The 19,116-nt window shown below is 44.3% G+C and overlaps 2 protein-coding genes across 6 annotated transcripts in view; both read left to right on the top strand.

The window, feature by feature from the left end:
- Positions 1 to 134: 134 nt before the first annotated feature.
- LOC308126522 (cholesterol 24-hydroxylase-like) lies at positions 135 to 5,439 on the top strand. Of its 2 annotated transcripts, none has more exons than XR_013936449.1 (15): positions 135 to 403; positions 495 to 572; positions 734 to 815; positions 963 to 1,036; positions 1,277 to 1,363; positions 1,575 to 1,713; positions 1,816 to 1,926; positions 2,269 to 2,431; positions 2,640 to 2,705; positions 2,933 to 3,005; positions 3,101 to 3,185; positions 3,278 to 3,388; positions 4,601 to 4,684; positions 4,803 to 4,869; positions 4,962 to 5,436. XR_013936449.1 is itself a non-coding variant. In XM_080491010.1 (15 exons), exons 1-15 carry the CDS (start codon positions 279 to 281, stop codon positions 5,109 to 5,111), a joined length of 1,500 nt encoding a protein of 499 aa, XP_080347136.1. In that variant the 5' UTR covers positions 135 to 278; the 3' UTR covers positions 5,112 to 5,439. The 2 variants fall into 2 exon arrangements, 1 of the variants encoding a protein (XP_080347136.1); XM_080491010.1 differs by having other exon boundaries at positions 4,596 to 4,684; positions 4,962 to 5,439.
- Positions 5,440 to 6,674: 1,235 nt separating this feature from the next.
- The window catches only part of ccdc85cb (coiled-coil domain containing 85C, b), a 49,591-nt gene continuing 37,149 nt past the window's right edge, over positions 6,675 to 19,116 (top strand). For 2 of the 4 annotated variants that reach the window (XM_080490894.1, XM_080490892.1), the window contains exon 1: positions 6,808 to 8,222. In XM_080490894.1, the coding sequence (XP_080347020.1) occupies positions 7,508 to 8,222 (715 nt within the window). In that variant the 5' untranslated portion in view covers positions 6,808 to 7,507. Of the gene's footprint in view, positions 8,223 to 19,116 lie in introns of all 4 variants that reach the window. The other 2 variants (XM_080490895.1, XM_080490893.1) reach the window with 2 other exon arrangements.

Below are 19,116 nucleotides of genomic sequence, written 5' to 3'. Positions count from 1 at the left end.
TTAAAGACAAAAGCGTATTACCTTACAGGCCCCAGCGAGGATCGAACTCGCGACCCCTGGTTTACAAGACCAGTGCTCTAACCACTGAGCTATGGAGCCTGTGCTGTGGCGACAGCCCGCAGAAATGAAATTTAATCGCAACGTCACCACGACCGATTGCGGAAATGTTTGTTTGGGTGTGCGATCAGTCCACCTTGGCGTGTCACTTCGACACAACGCAGTGTATGTGAACGGACTGGTGCAAAAGAGTCGCGAGGTTGGTGAATCAGTTGACCAAAATGGCGCTTTGGAACCTACTCCTGTATGTGTTGTTCGTACTTTTCGTTGCATTTCTCGGCCTCTGCCTCTGGATCAAACGCTCTCACATGAAGTATGACCACATTCCTGGACCGCCGAAGGACAGGTAAACAAGTCCTGCGGGGCGACGCAAACAATAACCAGGTTAACAATTCCACTGACATGAACTGGGTTTTCTTTTTCCTTCTCTGGGACAGCTTCTTCTTTGGACACTCTCTAACAGTTCGGAGAATCATGAAAAGAGGGGGGAATATGCACGACAAGTTCCTGGAATGGTAATTTGTGTTAATTAAATGGTCAAATCAGCAGTAATCGACTCCAATGTTTTCAAATATTTACATTTTCTGATATCTAATCCCTGCACCTTCGTAGATGTTGTTCCAGGTGCATATTGGAAGTATGTATTGGGTGTGTTTTCAACTGATTTCATCCACAGGGCTGAGACATACGGGCCAGTTTACAGACTGAATTTGTTCCATTTCGTGTTCGTGTGTGTCTACTGTCCAGAGACAACCAAGGTGAACACCTCTTGTGCAATCTACATGCCAGAAAAAGCGTGTAAAAGTTCAGTTCACGGGTGTGCCTGCCTGGAAGCGAGTCCCAGTATTTAATCTGGACCAAAGCATACCTCTTAATAAATTGTGTCTGACATATTCAATTTTCAGGAAATCCTGATGTCCCCAAAGTATCTCAAAGATAGTTTCCTCCACAGAAAACTCTTCACGATGTTTGGTCAAAGGTGAGGTGATTACATTGCTGCATTGTAATGGCATTTGGGTGACTAGTCACAAATTTGGAGGCTCTTTCTCCAACTTATTACCACTTGGTTTTAATTGTAAACATTTTGGCTGGCAACACTTTTAAAGTGGCTGAATATCTGACAGACCCAGCAGCTTTTTGAAACCCCACATGTGATTAGAAGACGTCTTGGGTGGTTCACCTTTTTTGTTTTTCCTTTTCTCGCCTGTCTCTTGTCAAGGTTCTTAGGGAACGGCCTGGTGACAGCTATTGATCATGATCTGTGGTATAAACAGCGGCGCATCATGGACCCTGCGTTCAGCAGCCTGTGAGTAACCACAAGAAGACAGAACAGAGCGTCTGTTTAATCTTCACCCCTTAGTCAATATTAATCTTCGTTTTTAATCCTGTTTAATATTGTGTGAATCGTTTTCTTTTTTACCATTATGCTTTATGCAATTGTCCAGTTTGTGAATTCCTGCGAGGCTTTTGTTCGTACGTTCTGGGAATTCAGTGGTAAAGAGCCATTACATCCTTAGGTATTTGAGAGGACTGATGGGCACCTTCAACGAGACGGCAGAGAAACTGATGGATAAACTTTCGGAATGCGCTGATAGTAAACGTGACATCAAAATGCTCAGCCTCGTCAACTGTGTCACCCTCGACGTGATTACCAAGGTGCTCGGTCCACTGTCCATTTGTTCTGCCGGCCGAAGCCCTCGTCGGACTTCGTGTAACTGTCAGTATGTGTGTTGTTCTTCCTCTTTCCTTAACACTCAGGTTGCTTTTGGCATGGATTTAGACTTCCTGTCCAACAATTTACCGTTTCCAAAAGCCATCGAGGCGTGCTTGAAGGGGATGGTGTTCAACATCAGAGACACTTTCTTTCAGGTATTATTACTTCACTGCAGGTGGACGATTCGTCTGTCTGAGGGGACCACATGAAATAAAACTGGGGTGCTTTTGATTTTAAAGCTGGTTGTACTGGGCGTGCAACCTTTTCTGTGTTTGTCTACTTTTTGTTGTTCACCTTGAGAATGGACAGTTTGTCTGTTACCTAATTTTATGTTTTTTAATGTCAAAGTCAAGCCCTCCTTCCTTACTTCCTTCCTTACGGTTTTGAGTGCATCATGAACATTGATTGTCATTTAATTCATCGTTGATCACTCACCCCTTCTAGCCTTGAACCTTATTCCTATATGTCCTCTTACATTCTTTTAACTGCGTTTCCAGTTGAATCCAAAGAACTGGCGATTTGTTAATGAGGTGAGGGAGGCGTGCCGCCTGCTGCGCACAACCGGAGCCCAGTGGATCAACAACAGGAGGTCCGCCATGCAAAACGGCGAAGACGTCCCCAAGGACATCCTCACTCAAATCATCAAATGCTTTGAAAAAGGTTCTGGTCCCTGAAGCTCACATGCATCTGAACATGATTTGAATATTCCTGTGATGAGGCAGAGGAAAGGTTTCCGCTTTCATAGCAGTGAGAATAATATAATAAACTGAGTAAGAAATACTGAATCAAGTGGACGAAGTTCCAGCAAAGAATATAGAGCGTATATTTGCATCTAAACATTTGTTGTTTGTTTTTGTTTTCATTCCAGAGGAAAACAAAACTGAGGAGGATGAAGAGATCATGTTGGACAACTTTGTGACGTTTTTCATCGCAGGTATGTTTCCATTCCTGCTCTGATAAACACTGCAAGGTAAACGATGCATGGATCAGCATTTTAAGTTCTGCACAAAGAGAATTGAAGTATAAGACAATCACAACAAACGGGAAACGAATAGATACAGAACAAAGAGGAACATCGGGTTGTCTCTGTCGCTTATTGTTAAATTGTCATACATAGCATGTTATGATGATTTTGTTTCTTCAAATTTGCTCATGTCGCAGGACAAGAAACGACGGCCAATCAGCTGTCCTTTTGCATCATGGAGCTTGCACGCCACCCTGACATTATGGAGAAGTAAGAGTTATATGTACAAGCGCACTACAACCTATGGTCAAACCAGTAAACAAGTGAAAAGGTTTTTAAAGTCTTCCTTTCTTTTTTCCCCCCAGACTGAAGAATGAGATTGATGAGGTCATCGGGATGAAGAAGGACTTAAGCTATGATGACCTGGGGAAACTGACCTACCTCACACAGGCACATGAATTTCCACTCAGGATGAACTTCTGCTTTGTTGTGCTCTATTAGTTTGTTTTCGACTGGACAATTTCACCCCTGATCTTTCCCAGGTGCTGAAAGAGACTCTGAGATTATACCCGACGGCTCCAGCAACATCCCGGGAAGTTATGGAAGAAAAGGTCATCAATGGCGTCAAAATACCTGCGGGCCTCACTTATGTTGTGAGTCTCGTATGAAAGGCGATGATTTTATTTTATTTTTGTCTCAAAAAGCTAATCAACATTAGCAACTTGGTAAAAAGTTAATGCTAATTAACGTCATCCAGAATCAATCGCATGAACTTTTCAGCAGGGGGTTCAGTCTAATCTGTTTCATGATACATTTTTGGGTGAAATAATACCATCTGCAGGTCACCAGAGTTATTTAAAGCCTTATAGAAGAAACTCATTTTACTGCCACATATAGCACAATTTTATCTCTGGAATTTGATAAAAGAATTGCTATTTCCACTATATCACGCCTCAGTTCGACATGTGCTTTACAACCATTCTTCCGCTATTTACATCTTCCAAGGCATAAAACATTAGGTCACACGTTGCTGGAACTCCAAAAAATATAGTTGACTACTTCATATTATGATCAGAATAACTAAATTATCTTTATTGTGTGTAGTAATCCTTATCACCTGAACTGATTCACCACATAACACAGACAAAAGCGCGCCCCTGGTGGTCAAATAAATACATTGCAGGTAAGTCAGAATTTCTCACAGCTGGAAGATTTCATAGTGACTTTATGTTCGACACCCCTGCCTTATAATCACTGTAGCTGCTCAGCTGTGATGATGTTCTGGCATAAAGAAATATCTCACTGATTGTAGGGTTCATCATCTCTGTTCTTAACATTTTTATTATTATTATTATGAAGAAGAAATCATGGAATTTCAGTTGAGAGATTCCCTCCTGTGCTTGCAGCAGCATATCTTCTATTGGAGGTTGAGGGTGTACCCAGAAGAAACCCACGTGCACACACAAAAAACTCCACTAAATAAAAGTCCACTTGACTTCTCCACAAACTAACATGAGCCGATAAGATCGCTACTCCTGTTCCAGGTGGCGGATGTCTGTGTTTACTTACCCCCCCCCCCCCCCCCCCCCCAAAAAAAATGTCTGAAATAATTCACCGAGAAATCTGCTTTGTTTGAAAATTTACTGATAGCGCTGCACTTTCGCCAACGACACCCAACGGAAGTTGTTGTGATTGTGTTGTTGCTAGGCAACTCGACACTTTCCAAAATCTGCAGGGCGAAAGAGGCAAAAGTTATTTCATAGTTTACTTTAAATATACCAGAAAAAAAGTGCCTTTATAAATGATTTCAATAAATAACCAACTGCAGAAATGCTACAATTTCTATGTTTTGGTTTTCAGTTCAGCAGCTATGTGGCGTCACGACTGGACAAATTCTTCAAGGACCCACTGAAGTTTGATCCAGACAGATTTCACCCAGATGCTCCCAAGTAAGCAGTGCACCATTTTCCCTCTGTGGGATGTTTGAGTAAATCATCCAACCGGCAATCAGAGTCGACAAAAAAAAAACTTTTATGACAACTGGTTTTCTCTAATCTACTTTGCAAGGCCTTATTACTGCTACTACCCGTTCTCCCTCGGGCCACGCTCATGCCTGGGACAGAACTTTGCTCAGGTGGGTGCGACCAAGTTGACTCATCCAAACACATTAAAAAAAAGACTTCAATGAATCGACTTGAACCAGTGGTTTGTGGTGGTTGTTTTCAGATGGAGGCTAAAGTAGTGATGGCCAAACTTATCCAAAGGTTTGATTTCAACCTGGTCCCGGGGCAAACCTTCGACATCTTGGACACCGGCACGCTCAGGCCAAAGAGCGGTGTGGTGTGCACCGTCACGCACAGGAAGTACAGGACATAAAACTCTGCGACATAACACATACATTGCATAATAGTCCATACAATTGGCTTGTAGGGTTGCAAAGAGCTTCTCACAATTCTAAGCCGATTGTCTACCTCTGCTAACTTCTGAAATCTTGTACAAATCAAATAACAGGATGTTTTGATATGATGGATTTCATATCAAGGTTTAATAAAAAAAAAAAAGGATCAATCTACTCTATGTCGCACATTTATTCCTGCACTGAATAATGACTACTGTTTTTCCTTATTGAAAACCCCTGAAGCATGTTGTGCCTGTAATGCTGATATCGGAGTTTACTCTAAATAAAATGCAATGCCTGACGACCAGTTGATATTTTATTTACAGGATAGTTTGTTCACTCAGAAATACATTCCCTCATGTGATCATTGTAAACATAACTTCACATGCATTCATCATTTTTATAGCCATGGGTTGAGGTGTGCCGAAGCCGATCCCTGCAAGCAGAAGGTCAAACATTTACATTCACGCCTTTATGGGCAAGTACGAGTTCTACATTCTTGAGGATGTAAAAGACTTGGTGTCAAAGGTCAATCCACGCCTGAAAACGAGATGCTGTTGTAACAAAGTAGTTAGTACACTCCATATACGAAGCGTCTGTCATTGAACAGCAAAAGATAAAAGTGTAACCACACTCACATGCACATAGGAGGAACTTAGACTCACCAATCAACCTCAAGCATGTGTTTTTGGATTATTGGAGAAAATACAGAAAAACTCCAAACTGAAAGACACTCGAACCTGGAATCACCACACCAGTGTGAGCTTCTATTTAAAATCCTAACGTTCTGTAATTTTTTGACCACTTTTAAAGCAGTTTGGATACCCACACTTTTTTATGAACAATATTTTTGTATGAGGAATTAATTTTATATTGTATTGCATTGCGATTGCAGAAATTGTTTAGTTTTGCAAAACTATAGAGAATTTCATCACGTGCAACCTGAGCTACAGTAAAGAAAAACTTTAAGGTTTAAATTCAAAGTTTATTGTGGCCCTCTTTTACTCATCGGGCCCAATGATGAAATTGTGAGGGCATGTGGCCCCTGAATTAAAATCTGTTTGACACCCCTGACGGTAGTAATAATATATTTATTGCAATACTTAATTATCTTGGTACTTTGTCCAGTACACGAAGAAGTAATAATGATTTGAAAGACAGTTTTTCTTCTTTACATATTTATTCGTCCGTTTTTTAGACCTTTGCACATAATGTCCACACGAGGGCGCCGTAACATCATCGAGAAATATCCAAAGCACCTGTTAAGAAGAAGGAACACACTCAGTTGTTTATCTGTTTTCATACTTTCTACTTGGATAAATGCATTCACAGTAAATCAAGTTGCAGTTTAAAGTTGCTCCCAACAAATTGCGCAGCTGAAGTTTTGTTTAACGCGCATTTCTAAAAGTTCCATTTGATCCATGAGACATTTTTTTGAATGAATTCTGCGTGATTTCTTTATATTGTAGCAAAAATCTATGTCCTGTTGTGATATGTGCAGATGGAAGGTGTCATATATGGTCGTTTTATGCGCTCGCTGTTCCTTTAAGTGGGCCGAGCCGGTGCAGAAAGACGCTCCTCCGCACTTCTCGTCTACCTGCTGCCCACTTCTCGCTCCCACGTCTTGATTGGCCGTCTCGGACCAAATCCTCTTGAATGATTTCAAACCCGAGTGTTTGGACAAGGAGGAGGGGGGAGGGAGGAGGTGGAGGAAGGGGGGTAATTCCGAAGCAGGCTGGGTGGGAAAAGGGATTGAGCCGTGCGTCCGCCGCGAACGCACCACCTCAGTAAAGAGGTTTATCCACGGAGAGCCTCGATCACGCTGCTTCTGCTTCATACCGACACAAATACCAAGTCAGCCTTTGTTGATTGCGAACGGACTCCAACAAAACCCCTTTTTTTTGGGGTGGAGGGGGGGGTTTCGAATCATCTGTGTGTTTTTTTGCGTATTTTCCATCACTTGGATGGAGGGATGTCCAGCGCGCACGGTGCGCACGGTGACGGGACGCACTGTGCCGTTCTGACGGGACCGGGACCGGGACCTGCTGTGGAAATCTGTGCAAATCAATTAAACATTTGACGGAATGTGAGTACGAGCAAGTGTTTTGCACATTTCTCCACACAGATTTTTGCTCGGGTGTTGCCATAGAATCGCAATAATATATTTTTTTTCTTTTTCAATAATTCGGAGATCAAAACGATTTTCTTCTTCTTCTTCTTATATTCTGGACAATGCATTCGTATTTTAATACGATTCCGCAGCTGAGGTTGGGTTAGGCGTGATTCTTTTTTTTAATTATTATTCTTTTCTTTAATTGTTGATTATTTGTAAGCACTGAATAAAACGTGTGCTGGGACTCAGCCAAAGACAGCCATGGCTAAAAATCCGTCCGAGGGGCCGAAGGATGACCTGAGCCAGCTGACGGACGACGAGCTGCTGCGCTGCAGCAAGGACGACCTGCTCCGGAAGCTGAGGAGGGTCGACGGGGAGAAGATGAACTTGATGATCGAGCACGGCAACATGATGAAAGACATCAACCGGCGGCTGCAGGTGCACCTCCACGAGATCCGCAGCCTGAAGGAGATCAACCAGAAGCTGCAGGACGACAACCACGAGCTCCGGGAGCTCTGCTGCTTCCTGGACGACGACCGACAGAAGGGCAAGAAGCTGTCCCGGGAGTGGCAACGGTTCGGCCGGTACACCGCCAGCGCCATGTGGAAGGAGGTGGGCACCTACATGTTGAAGCTGAAGGAGCTGGAGGCCAACCAGGAGAGCGTGTTGAGGGAGAACTCTGAACTGAAGGAGATCATCCTCATGCTGGATGAGGAGAGGAACGGAGCCGGGTCCAGGAGCTCCATAGACAGTCAGTCCAGTTTGACCAACCTGAACGGGGGCACCGGCACAGTCAGGGATGTTGGAGATGGCAGCAGCACGTCCAGCACTGGCAGCGCCGGCAGCCCAGACCACCACAATCACAACCACATACACAAGCCCTCAGAGAATAATAAGCTGGGTCCCACCATGAGGAGGTCCATGGACGACCTGTCTGCGCCACACCACCACAGAAGCATCCCCAACGGACTTAATGGTGAGTACACATGAAAATCTGGCCACCATATCTGTTTGTCCCACATTCCAACCAGTAGATGCATTGACAGGTTATAAAAGAAAACTTTTTTTCCCCTTCATTCCATTAGCCTCCCCTTTGGCAATACTCTTCTTCGCCTAATTGCTCAAAGATTAATACACTCCAAGTGATTACTCTGACAACATATGCTGATCAGAACTGTGAGGGATTAAAGCTGGGGGTCTTGGCTTAACCTCACTGTAAAGTCTTGATTGGGGTGATTACACCCCCATGCACACACACGCACACATGCACACGCACACACACACACGCACACGCACACACAGCATCCCTAAGTGGCAGTTTCAGTCCCATGCCAACACATCGCTTGAGACCAGCGCTGATTTAGGTCAGTGCACCTGTGGTTCTCAGGGAAGAGGGCTTATCTCGAAAGCTTTCAAGAGGAGGCTCAAACAAATAACAGTTTTTGGGGTCGCTTGCTTATTATTATTGTTGTAATTTGGCCGTGGAAGAGCACTCATACCCGCTTAGGGACTGTTTAAAATACATGGCGTGGAACCAGAATTCAAGTGTCCCCGTTTCGTTTTTAAACCCAAATACACGGATGAGAGCTTGAAGCGGGGATGAAATATGCCATGATGGACCAGGAGGACACTAAGCTCAGTTTAACAAGCACATGGTCCCATGATCTGTTTGGCAAAAAGAATACCCCCCCCAAAAAAATGTTCTCCATCAAGCTGAAACTTACATTTTAATTTGTGACAAAAGCAGCATCACGTGACTGTTTATTGCGCATTCCTGTAGCTGTGTGTTGTGAAAACTGAAGGTACAAATCACAGGATAGACGCGTACATGAGGCAAAGCTGATGGACAGCCTATAATCTGGAAACACACACACACACGCACACATATAGCCAACACACATTTTGTGTCATTATGTAACATCAATATTGTGTTCGCAGCGGCCTAGCGCCTCACTGAGCTACCGTTTCGGTAGATGTGTGTGACATTTCGTGCCCCTGAGGCTAAGGCCGTGTTTGTTCGTCGCTGACAATGATGCGCCGATACGCGGCGGTGCATGGGAGAGGCCCGCATCATTCCAGGGGAGGTTTATTATTTCATTGTTGTGAACAATTTGTTGGCAATGAGACTGATGCTATCTTGTACTGAACAAAGCTGAGCGTTGCAAATCCTTCCAAGATTGCAGATGTAAACAACTCTGTGGAAAACTACACAACTACTGTTGACGTTATCCAAGACGCCATCTACTGGGATGTATGTAGAAGTGCGATGATCAAACAAGGCCCCGTTTACACGGCAACGTCTCAAAGGAGGAAGGATTGGTTTTTGTGTTTTCATTTAAAAAAAAGTCTATTGAGACAGCAGAAATGCAGAAAATGACTTTAGTTTTCATGCAAAAGTTTTGCGTCCTCACTTGAGAACGCTGTGAAAACTTTGTAAGCTCGCTTAGATATGCCAGAAATGAGGTCTTCATCACCAGCACAGACCTCTTTTGCTTGGCTGGTTGAAATTTGAGCGGAGTGACCATGTTGCGAGGTCAGATGTGCCCGTAGTGTGCGGTCTAGCGAGAGTGGTTTTATTTAATGCTGGCCAAATGCTAGTGGCTCCCCTGAGCATTTAGGAGACAAGCTCGAGGATTGCCACTCAAGTGCTAAATGAACAGCATCTGTCTGGTTGCCAGACAAACACAGAGTAGAGGAGGGGAGGGGAGGAGAGGGGAGGGGGCGATGGTGAAGTGAAATGAGTTTTCCTTTAACTAACATCCTTTTCTTAACTGAAAGTTTGATCCACATTCTGTCAGGTCTTATGGTGAAAAGTGACCGTCAAAGATTTCCATCTATTTGGAGGGAAAAGAGCCACTGGGAGAGAGGAGTGTATAAAAGCGAGCCACTGGAAAGGGTCTTGTTTTTTTGGGGGGGTGGGAGTGGCTGAATGGCAGTGAGGGGTTGGCTGGGAAGCTTGGGAGTGGAGCGGTGAGGACTGTTGGAGGGCATATTGAGCTGAAAGGAGGTTGGGTTTCGGAGACATCCCGCTGTCTGCTTAATTGAATTTCTTGTGCGTTGACACAGCCAGCCCCCTCCTCCCACTAGCCTCCTTTTGTGGATATAGGCTGTGTGTGAGAGAGATTGTGTGCGTGTGAGTTTGTTATATTGGAAAGAAGGCTTCTGTTCGGAAGAAATAGACGATAAAGCAGCTGAGATTGCATAAAGCCACAAACTGCCTTTTGTAACCTCAAATTGTAACTCCTATTCCAAAACTTCTCTGCGCTCACTTTTGGTGGTCTCACGACCCAATTCCAGTCAAAGGCTGCCTGAAATATGACGCCGTGTGCATTAGGCTCCCCTATAGTTCCACACCGCCCGAGTATACGTCAGACAAAGTGGCCAAGAGAGACCGGCAAACGCCGCTTTGACATAGTGCAGACGAGCGAATAAAGATTCTTTTCCGCAATAACACTTGTTGACCTTTAGCAGACCCTCACTCACCGCACCTCCTCCCCGCAGCCTCTGAGCTGCCAGAGGCTTTGAGGAAAAGTGTTTCTAACTCGACAGATAAAGACGCCGTCAGTAAGTTTTGTCAGACTCGGAAGACGGAAGAGAAACGATCAAACTCGGGCTGACCTCACCATATTTTGACATCTTATACAATTTCAAGAGCTGTCAGCAAAAATAAAAACTCTCAGAGTAGCAGCCTTCGTTGTGCTGTGGTGTTTTTAGTTCTGAGGAAGGATTCCTCCGACGATAGCTGGTGTTGTATGAATGGCCTGCAGTTTCAATGCATGGAAGCCAGATTTTCTCACTCTTGCGTTGGTGAACGCCGTTTCACTTAAACGTACTGTTTTTGGCCGATCATCCACACAAGGCGACGTTGTAGGAGTCCGAAAACAGTTGAGTTTTTTTTAACACGGGTCCCCTCGAGGGGAATTCTAAAACCTCGGCTCGGCTTTTGAGGTGTGGACGGAAAAAAAGTTTTGTTTTGTTGCGTTCGGGGGTCTGCTTGTGCAACAACGGTGCTTAAAAACCTTCCGATTCAGTCGTCGTGTAGACAGGGGAAAACTTTCCTGGAAACGCTTTGGCTCCGTCTTTCGTGGAGATGGCGAAAACGCCGCTACTGCACATTTGTACCACAGCCGTAGTAAATAGTTACTATACAAGTGTGCGAGAAGATGGACAATAACGACAATGTCTCCTCCAGAGTGTCATGACTCAAAGTCCAAGTTCTCCTGGGACTTGGTAAATTTCTAGTTGAGAGTCACAGTAATAACAATCCAACTTGGTCGTCTGTCCATGTTAATGTTGATTTTTATGGCATATTGTTCTTTGTGTGCACGTTTGCGTGGTTTCATTTCAAAAACGGCCAACAGCGCCAACTCGTGGCCCAATATGCGACATCGTTTCTGCTGTTGCCGTGTAAACGGACACCATTTTCAAAACGTTGGCATTTAAATGCACATTTTTTTCAGAAACCAAAAGGCGAAAATGCTTTTTCACTTGAAGCATTGTTGTGTCAATGGAGATGGAATGGCGGGTAATGGTTTTATTACCCTGCATTAGGCTCACAGTAAATAGACAGTAGACGGTAAACGAAAACAGTCATTTAGTAAATCAACTCAGTCCAGCTGCGCGGGGAAAAGTGGTCCAGGCGCATCGCTGCAGCCACAGTGGCCTAATCCTCCACTTTCACACAGTCCGTGTGTGTTGGTGTTTAAACTGTGCGTGCCAGAGGCCATCGAGATCTTGAATCAAGCCCAACTTCTGTCGGCTGCTGGGAACAGTGTGCAGAAACGCCGGCCTCCTTGATTGCGGAACAGTTTCCAGTGGCCTTTCCCCTCCCCTGCCCTCCATACCTGCAGGCTCGCTCATACCAGCAAAACTCTATTAATTCCAGCTGATTGAACGGCTGCCAGAGGTGGATACGCTCACTGGGAGTGAAGTAATTTCCTGATAGAGTTTACAGTCATTTAAAAAAAATAAAATAAAAAAAATGAGCGACCACCTTTGACTAATAACAAAATGGCCTTCAGTGACTTCTGATGGAAAGCAAATGCAAGAGTCCAGAGAGTAGCTCGCTGACAACGTGAGAGATGGAAGTCGATTGTTCTAATAGGCCTGTTGAATAAACAGTATGAACTTTGTCCTGTTAGCAGTTGAATTAATGAGCTGGCTCCCTGACAGAAAGCTCTTAGTGAGATTGTTGAGTCTTATTCGCACTTATTCAATAAATGGTTTGAGAACAAATTGCAAAGGGTGGAAAAGACACAGCACAGGGAGAGAAGGAAAAAAAAAACGGAGGCTTTGAGAGCATGTCCCAACTAGTGCTTGGCCTTCTAGTTCGGTTGTTCCTCAGCAAGTCTTCTGAGTACTTGTTAAAAAAGCTGCTGTGACTCTTGCAAGCTATTGGCCAGACCTTTTAAACCGCATTTCACTCCCAGAAACCCGTTGGATGGGGTTAAAATTCAGAAGTTCTTTTCAGTTGGCCAATTTCCGCTTGATTTCTATGTTGTCTTGTCAAACAGGACTGCGTTGACTTGGGAGTTACATCTTCTCTCTAGAGTAAACTTATAAAAGCCACAGCAGTTTGGTTTTCAGTCACTCTGAGTCATCTTGTAAAGCAATCCACTCGGGCGCAAATGAAGTTCAAATTGGCCCTAATTAGCTCGCTGCAAACTCATAAAGTTGTGTTTAAACAAGGGGGTCTTTAGCACCTGGGCATTCTTTACTCATTTGTTCCTGAATATATGAGGTGTCACAGAGAGTGTGAACTATTACCTTTCCTCATTTCAAGGCACCGAGGCTCGCTCTCTCCTTCCAGTTTTCTCTCTTTTAACCCTTGGGGAGAGATCTGACCTACAAACTCACAATGAAACTGTAGAACCAGCCCTCCCAGTTTGCCACCAGCGAGTGTATTTCCTCGTGTTTGCACAAATTACTCAGCGCCTTTGTGTTTTCACATTTACATTTGACCTAGGCCGTGTTTTTCTTTCTCCCTGTGAGGTGCAGTACCAGTGAGCTCAAAATCAGACTTTTAGAGCCCCGCTTTCATGTCTTAACAACACATATTAAAAACTGTTATTAGGATCTCGTTCTATTGAAAAAATAAAAAAATCAAAGTCAGTCGTTCAGTATGTGTCCTGTTTTTCTTAAAAACACCAAAGAGAGTCATCGCCAGCCAGTCTCGACTTTCTCTGTGTGAGTTCCTTTCTTGTTTCAAAGGAAACCAGAGGATCAACAACACAATGGTGTTTTCCTGTCCGCTGTTGTTTCAAGTCATTGTGTGCCATATCTGTGGTTTAAAAAAAGGGCGCCCAAGCAGGAATAGAAGGTTTAGGTGGCTGATATCCTGTTTGTCCACACTCAGAATCCCATTTCTTAGTACCGAGATGGTTTTCTTGTAACCCTGGCTTGTCTTTTTCCTGGAAGAGATGTCAAAACTTTGAAGAAGTTCAAGTATAAAGTGACATTTTGTCTTGGTTTTATTATAATTTGATACTTTCACATGAGGTCAGGCTTGTTATAGAACTAGTATGTGATTGGTTTCTACAAGTTGGTTTGAAAACTATTATAACCATTACATTATCTGTCATTAACTGTTTTGGCTGCTGCATTCATGGGGATGAATGATTATATGAATATGATGACACAAGGTGGCTTTATTGTCATTGTAATTGAAAAATCACAACAAAATTCGGTTCTCATCAAGAACTACACCGAGGCAGAAGTTTGCAGGTAATTCTGGGGTCGCTGTATGTCAGCGGTCTCTTGGTCCTGTTTTTCCAGCACGACGTCTATCTGTGTTAGGCCTGGTCTGCTGATAACACAGATAAAGGACCAGAAACACACACACACACACACTCACACACACACACACACACACACACACACACACACACACACACACACACACACACACACACACACACACACAGCAGGTTAAGAGAAAGAGCCACAGGGGAAACTCTCAGCTGTGTACTGTCAATGAAAAGCCAGACTGTCAGGACGTTCCACATTCCTGAATAAACAAAAGAGGAAGTGGGTCCCTCTCTCCTTTGTTACACAGCAGGAATGCCGCTGCATCGACGGAGGAATGAAGAGATAGTGAAACCAACGTGGTGTCGCATCACCGGGCCACTTTTTGAACCTTTATCTCTCCGTCTTTTTCTACCTGCCAAACTTCTGTAGTGGCTCGCCCTGTCTTACCTCCTCCAGCTGCATCCATCCCTCTTACGCTTCCTGTGAACCTGCTGTCTGATCCACTGTCTTTTCATTCCCGTCAACGCAGCAGCCAGCCGACAGAATGAGGTTATGGAGCCAGCGTGAGGCTGAAGCACACAGACACAGACACAGACTTGCTCAGATATCTAATGCCAGGACTTTCTAGCAGAATAGCAGGTTTCTCAACAAGTTGTGGATGCTTTATGTTTGTGTGGTCACCGCTGACAGGGTTGCACCTGCCTTGTGCCGAGCCAACACTGTGTTTTCCTCACAAATACAAAAGCACTCGACCCAATCTTCATCTCCCTGCGTCTCCCCTCCTCGTCTCAAGTTGTTTCTGAGTGGATGTCCTTCTTTTCTGATCGTTGGGCAGCGGGCTGCCAGAGGAACTGGGCTGGTTAGTTACCAAGGCAACAGCAATGATCAGCGGGGTGAGTGGACGGCACCCACGCCTGGCCTCAGAGTCAGTGAAGCGGAGGAAAGTAAGCGGAAGGGGGATGGGGGGATAGATTTGGGCCTAGTAGGCCTCCTCGCTGGTTGGTTGACCCATGCAGAATGATGCCAGCTCGTGTGTGTGTGTGTGTGTGTGTGTGTGTGTGTGTGTGTGTGTGTGTGTGTGTGTGTGTGTGTGTGTGTGTGTGTGTGTGTGTGTGTGTGTGTGTGTGTGTGTGTGTGTGTGTGTGTGTGTGTGTGTGTGTGTGTGTGTGTGTGTGTGTGTGTGTGTGTGTGTGTGTGTGTGTGTGTGTGTTGGCTGTTTCGAAATCACTGACTCATAAGAAACAAAAAAGGGTGCGGCCCGAGTTGTACTTGGCCTACTCATGTCAGGGAATTAGCATTTGCTTATTTTAAAAGACATACTCCTGAACAATGTCGATGCAGATATTGCAAATGTTGCTTTGACTACTTGTGAAGCAAGTACAAAGTTAGTGGAATTCAAAAGTCTTGAAGGAGCTATTCAGTATGAAGACACACAATGTTACAGGCAAGTCGGTAGTAAAGGTATTTTGAAGCATTGAACACGTGTGCAGAGAACATTTTGCTAGAAACATTAAAAATGGCGAGCACACAGACATTCTTATGGACAGACCGATTTGAATTGCTATGACAGATTGACTATCAACTCTAAAACTACCAAGCCCCAGGAGAAAATGGACTGGGATTCATGACACTCTGGAGGCCGCCATTGGTGTGGCTGTCTATTTACCACGGCCGTGGTGTGTATGCGGAGGTGTATTGCTGCCATGCTGCCACACAGAGATGGAGCCTGAGCGTTTTCGAAATGTGTCGTTTTCAGTGGCTCAGAGCACCGTTGTTGTGTAAACAGACATCCAAAAGGCAACAAAAGTTTCTCTGTTTTGAGAAAGATCAAAAGTCAAAGATCTGAGTATCGGGCAGACAAAACACAGCATTGACTCACAACAGTCACTTGGTGTATAAAAGCAAAGTTGACGACTGTTAGCACCTGAGAGTGCTTGTGAATGATCTAAAATATACTTCTTCATATTTACAATGTTAAAGCTGACTTGCCCTCGTTGTACTGAAGTGGAGCTCTCCGCCTGTGCCCTCTGTTGGCAGCCTGCCCTTTGCACACTGAGGCTGATTTGATTGAGAGGCACTGCACCCCTGGCAAGATCCTTATCGATCTGTGTAACTCGACAGATGGCACCAGACCTAAACAACTGATTTAAATGCAAATGAGAGACACGAGAGAGTTCCATCGAGTAACGGGAGGGGGGGTTCAAGTGGCACGGAGACAAAACCCCATTTGGGGCGATGCCATAAAGTCACCATCAGCAATTTGATTTTGTCTATGCAACGCGCCCTGCGACCTTCGACTGTACAACAGTCCCAGGTTGCCAAAAGTCAGCAGATCGTAGACAGAACACCTCTTCATCAGCTCCTTTCGGGACCTGGGGAGGAACAAGGCGTTCCATCTGGATTTTCTGCCTGTCAGCTCTTTAGTGTTGGTTGCTGTGACATTGGAGACTGGAGTCAGCAAATGTCTTCACCTTGCTTCAGTTTACAATATGCTGTCACCTTATTCCAACCTCTCGTCTAAGAGTTATAGATTGTCTCCTTGAGAGCATCGAGTCTGTGCTCTTCTGAATGACCCTGGTGCAAGTCCCAAAAGAATGTAATTCCTGCCTTGGGATTTGTGCAAAGTCTTTTACAATAATGTTAAAATATCTGCTTTGGTGCTTAGTTGATAACAGCTTCCCAGTCATAACTGCATAACTGGCGTTCATGCAACGGAAAAAAATGAGGAATTGGCATTGGGCCAGTGAGATGAATGAGATAATGTGGAGGCCTGATGGTCGGCTGAAGCATCTGGAATGAATTGTACGGTCTACAACACTGTTGCTCCATCCTCAGGAATTTTCTTTTTGAGGAGGGTTTCAGGTAACCATGGCTTGGTTTTCTGGAGGGTAATTTCCTCTCGTGGGTCCGGCTGCGTAACTTGGGTAAACATGTTCTATTGTGGTTCATAGACATTTCTCCTCATATATTTTGCTTCTTTATGGTATCCAAGACATTGTAGGTTGAAACATTTGGATGATTAATGGTCAGTCAAAGAGAATGCTTTTGGGAATCAGGCAAAAATGAGATGTTTCTGTTTGTTGGTGTTGACAGGAGCGTGACCTTCAACACAAATGGGCAGAAAGTCAGTAAGTTTTGAGGGTTTGCTTGTGTCTCCACCCACCCCGTCCTCCAGGCGTGTCCTATATTATGGTCACTTTAATCATCTGTCAGAGAGTTCTATTGTTATCCACATCGTGTAACAAGGACAGCGAGGGAGGAGCTTCCCTTCTGTCTGTTCCAACTTTCAGACGACTTTTCAGAGCAGAGTGAAACCTGGGGGGGGGGTAAACATCAAAGAGCATCTGGCTGACTTTAGTGTGAAAAATCCTCCTGGCCCAGAAACCGTTGACCACACATGAAATATGCAAGAAAGGAATCCAACAGGTGAGAAATGTGTGAGTGGCAGTGGAGCCGGTCAGGGGTCACCTTTTAACTCAATCAGTCCTCCCTCCACATTAAACATTTATTTCAACATTTTTCATCTATTCTTCTGCGCCCAGCGTCTCCGTTGACCCGACGGTGACAATCTGACAGCTGCTCAACTTCCATCGAAAAGGTATTAAGACCAGCCCACTTAACTCGACCTCGGCCTCAGATTATACGATCCGATCGAAGTCATTGTTCATCTGCCAAGTGCTGGGCGTTTGATTCCATGTACTGTGGCGATCGTAAAGCGCTTAGGTGAAAGCTGATAATCATAGGAAAATGCAAGCTCACAGAAAAGGAGTTTGTCTGACTAAATCAATGGCTGGCCGCAGAAAGGGAGATAGAAATGCATTTTTTTTTTATCTCTTCCCAGAAAAGGGATATGGAGGATATCTGTGCTGATATTACTGTTCACAGAAAACCATCAGCGATGTCTGCCTGATTATCTAAAAATGTTCCTGGGTCTTCCTCCGATCCTCTTTTTACTCCATCAGAGTTGGCTTTTGGTTCAACAGATGTGCAGATAATGTCTGATTACACACTGGCTTGTTCGGCTCTGTTTGGCCTCGGTGGTGGATCTTTAAAGGGAATGCAGTGGAGATAGATGGGGAGCAGATGGTGGTGACTTTGCCTTGTGTGTGGCGTTATAACTGTTGACGGAGAGAAGAGGTGGCTCGATCTGTTTCTGTTTCTCTCACAGCAACGAGCGTCCAGATTCATATGAAGTCGTTGGGCGTCAAAAGAGGCACGTTGCATCAGTTATTCCACTTCAGCAGTGCGTAATACAGTGTTGTTCTAAATCTTCTACCTCGCACCTTTAGAGAGGAGTCCAGTGTTTTTAGTGACTCCGAGCACCGTTATCGTGTATATGGAGGCTCATAGTGATATAAAAGTTTTCCATTTTCACTTTAAAACTTTGTGTAAAAAGAGCCTTAGAAGAGTTTCTCAGAATTCTCCCCATGCACATCCCTGCCATAGAATCAAACTGGAATCTTCCCACCGTTACACAAGACGCCATAATGCCAAGCATTTGTTAACCCCCCCAAAATAATATTCTTATTCAATGGTGTTCAGGAAGACAGTAAAATTGTCCCATCTGCACTGAAGTCATGTAATTTGGGAAACGTTTAGAAGTTTTTTTTTATTAGGAACAGCATTTGTAACTTTCTGCATGATATACAACATTATATAAATAATGTCATAACATGACAAGATCAAGATATAAAATACCACAATAAACTGACTGTTGAATTCACTCACATCATTGCCTTTTTCCAAAGTTTGAAAACTCACATGTCAATAAACTGTGGAAATCCCACATAATTGTGGGATATCAAATGGAAGCCGAAACATTTACCCAGAAATCCAGATGTGCACATTCGCGAAGTGGTTATAATAAGGACAAGCACAGAGCTTATAGCAGCTGATGGAAACGCTACTGCAGCTGTGACGTCTTCGACAATGGCTTAGTGAAGCACTAATGAGTGAACTCGGTGAACCCCCATCTATTTGTTTCCCTCCGATGTCTCACCCATTTGTGTGATTAATCCACTCTTAACTCGCGGCTCTCTCAGACGACACTTCAGGTGGAGTAACAAACATCTCCTGAAATTCCTCACGGCTGGGCTTAGCTATTATCTCCTCAAGATGCCATC

This window comes from Lipophrys pholis (genome assembly GCF_963383615.2).
Source record: "Lipophrys pholis genome assembly, chromosome: 21".
Taxonomy (NCBI): Eukaryota; Metazoa; Chordata; class Actinopteri; order Blenniiformes; family Blenniidae; genus Lipophrys; species Lipophrys pholis.
This window is presented reverse-complemented; position numbering and strand designations above follow the sequence as displayed.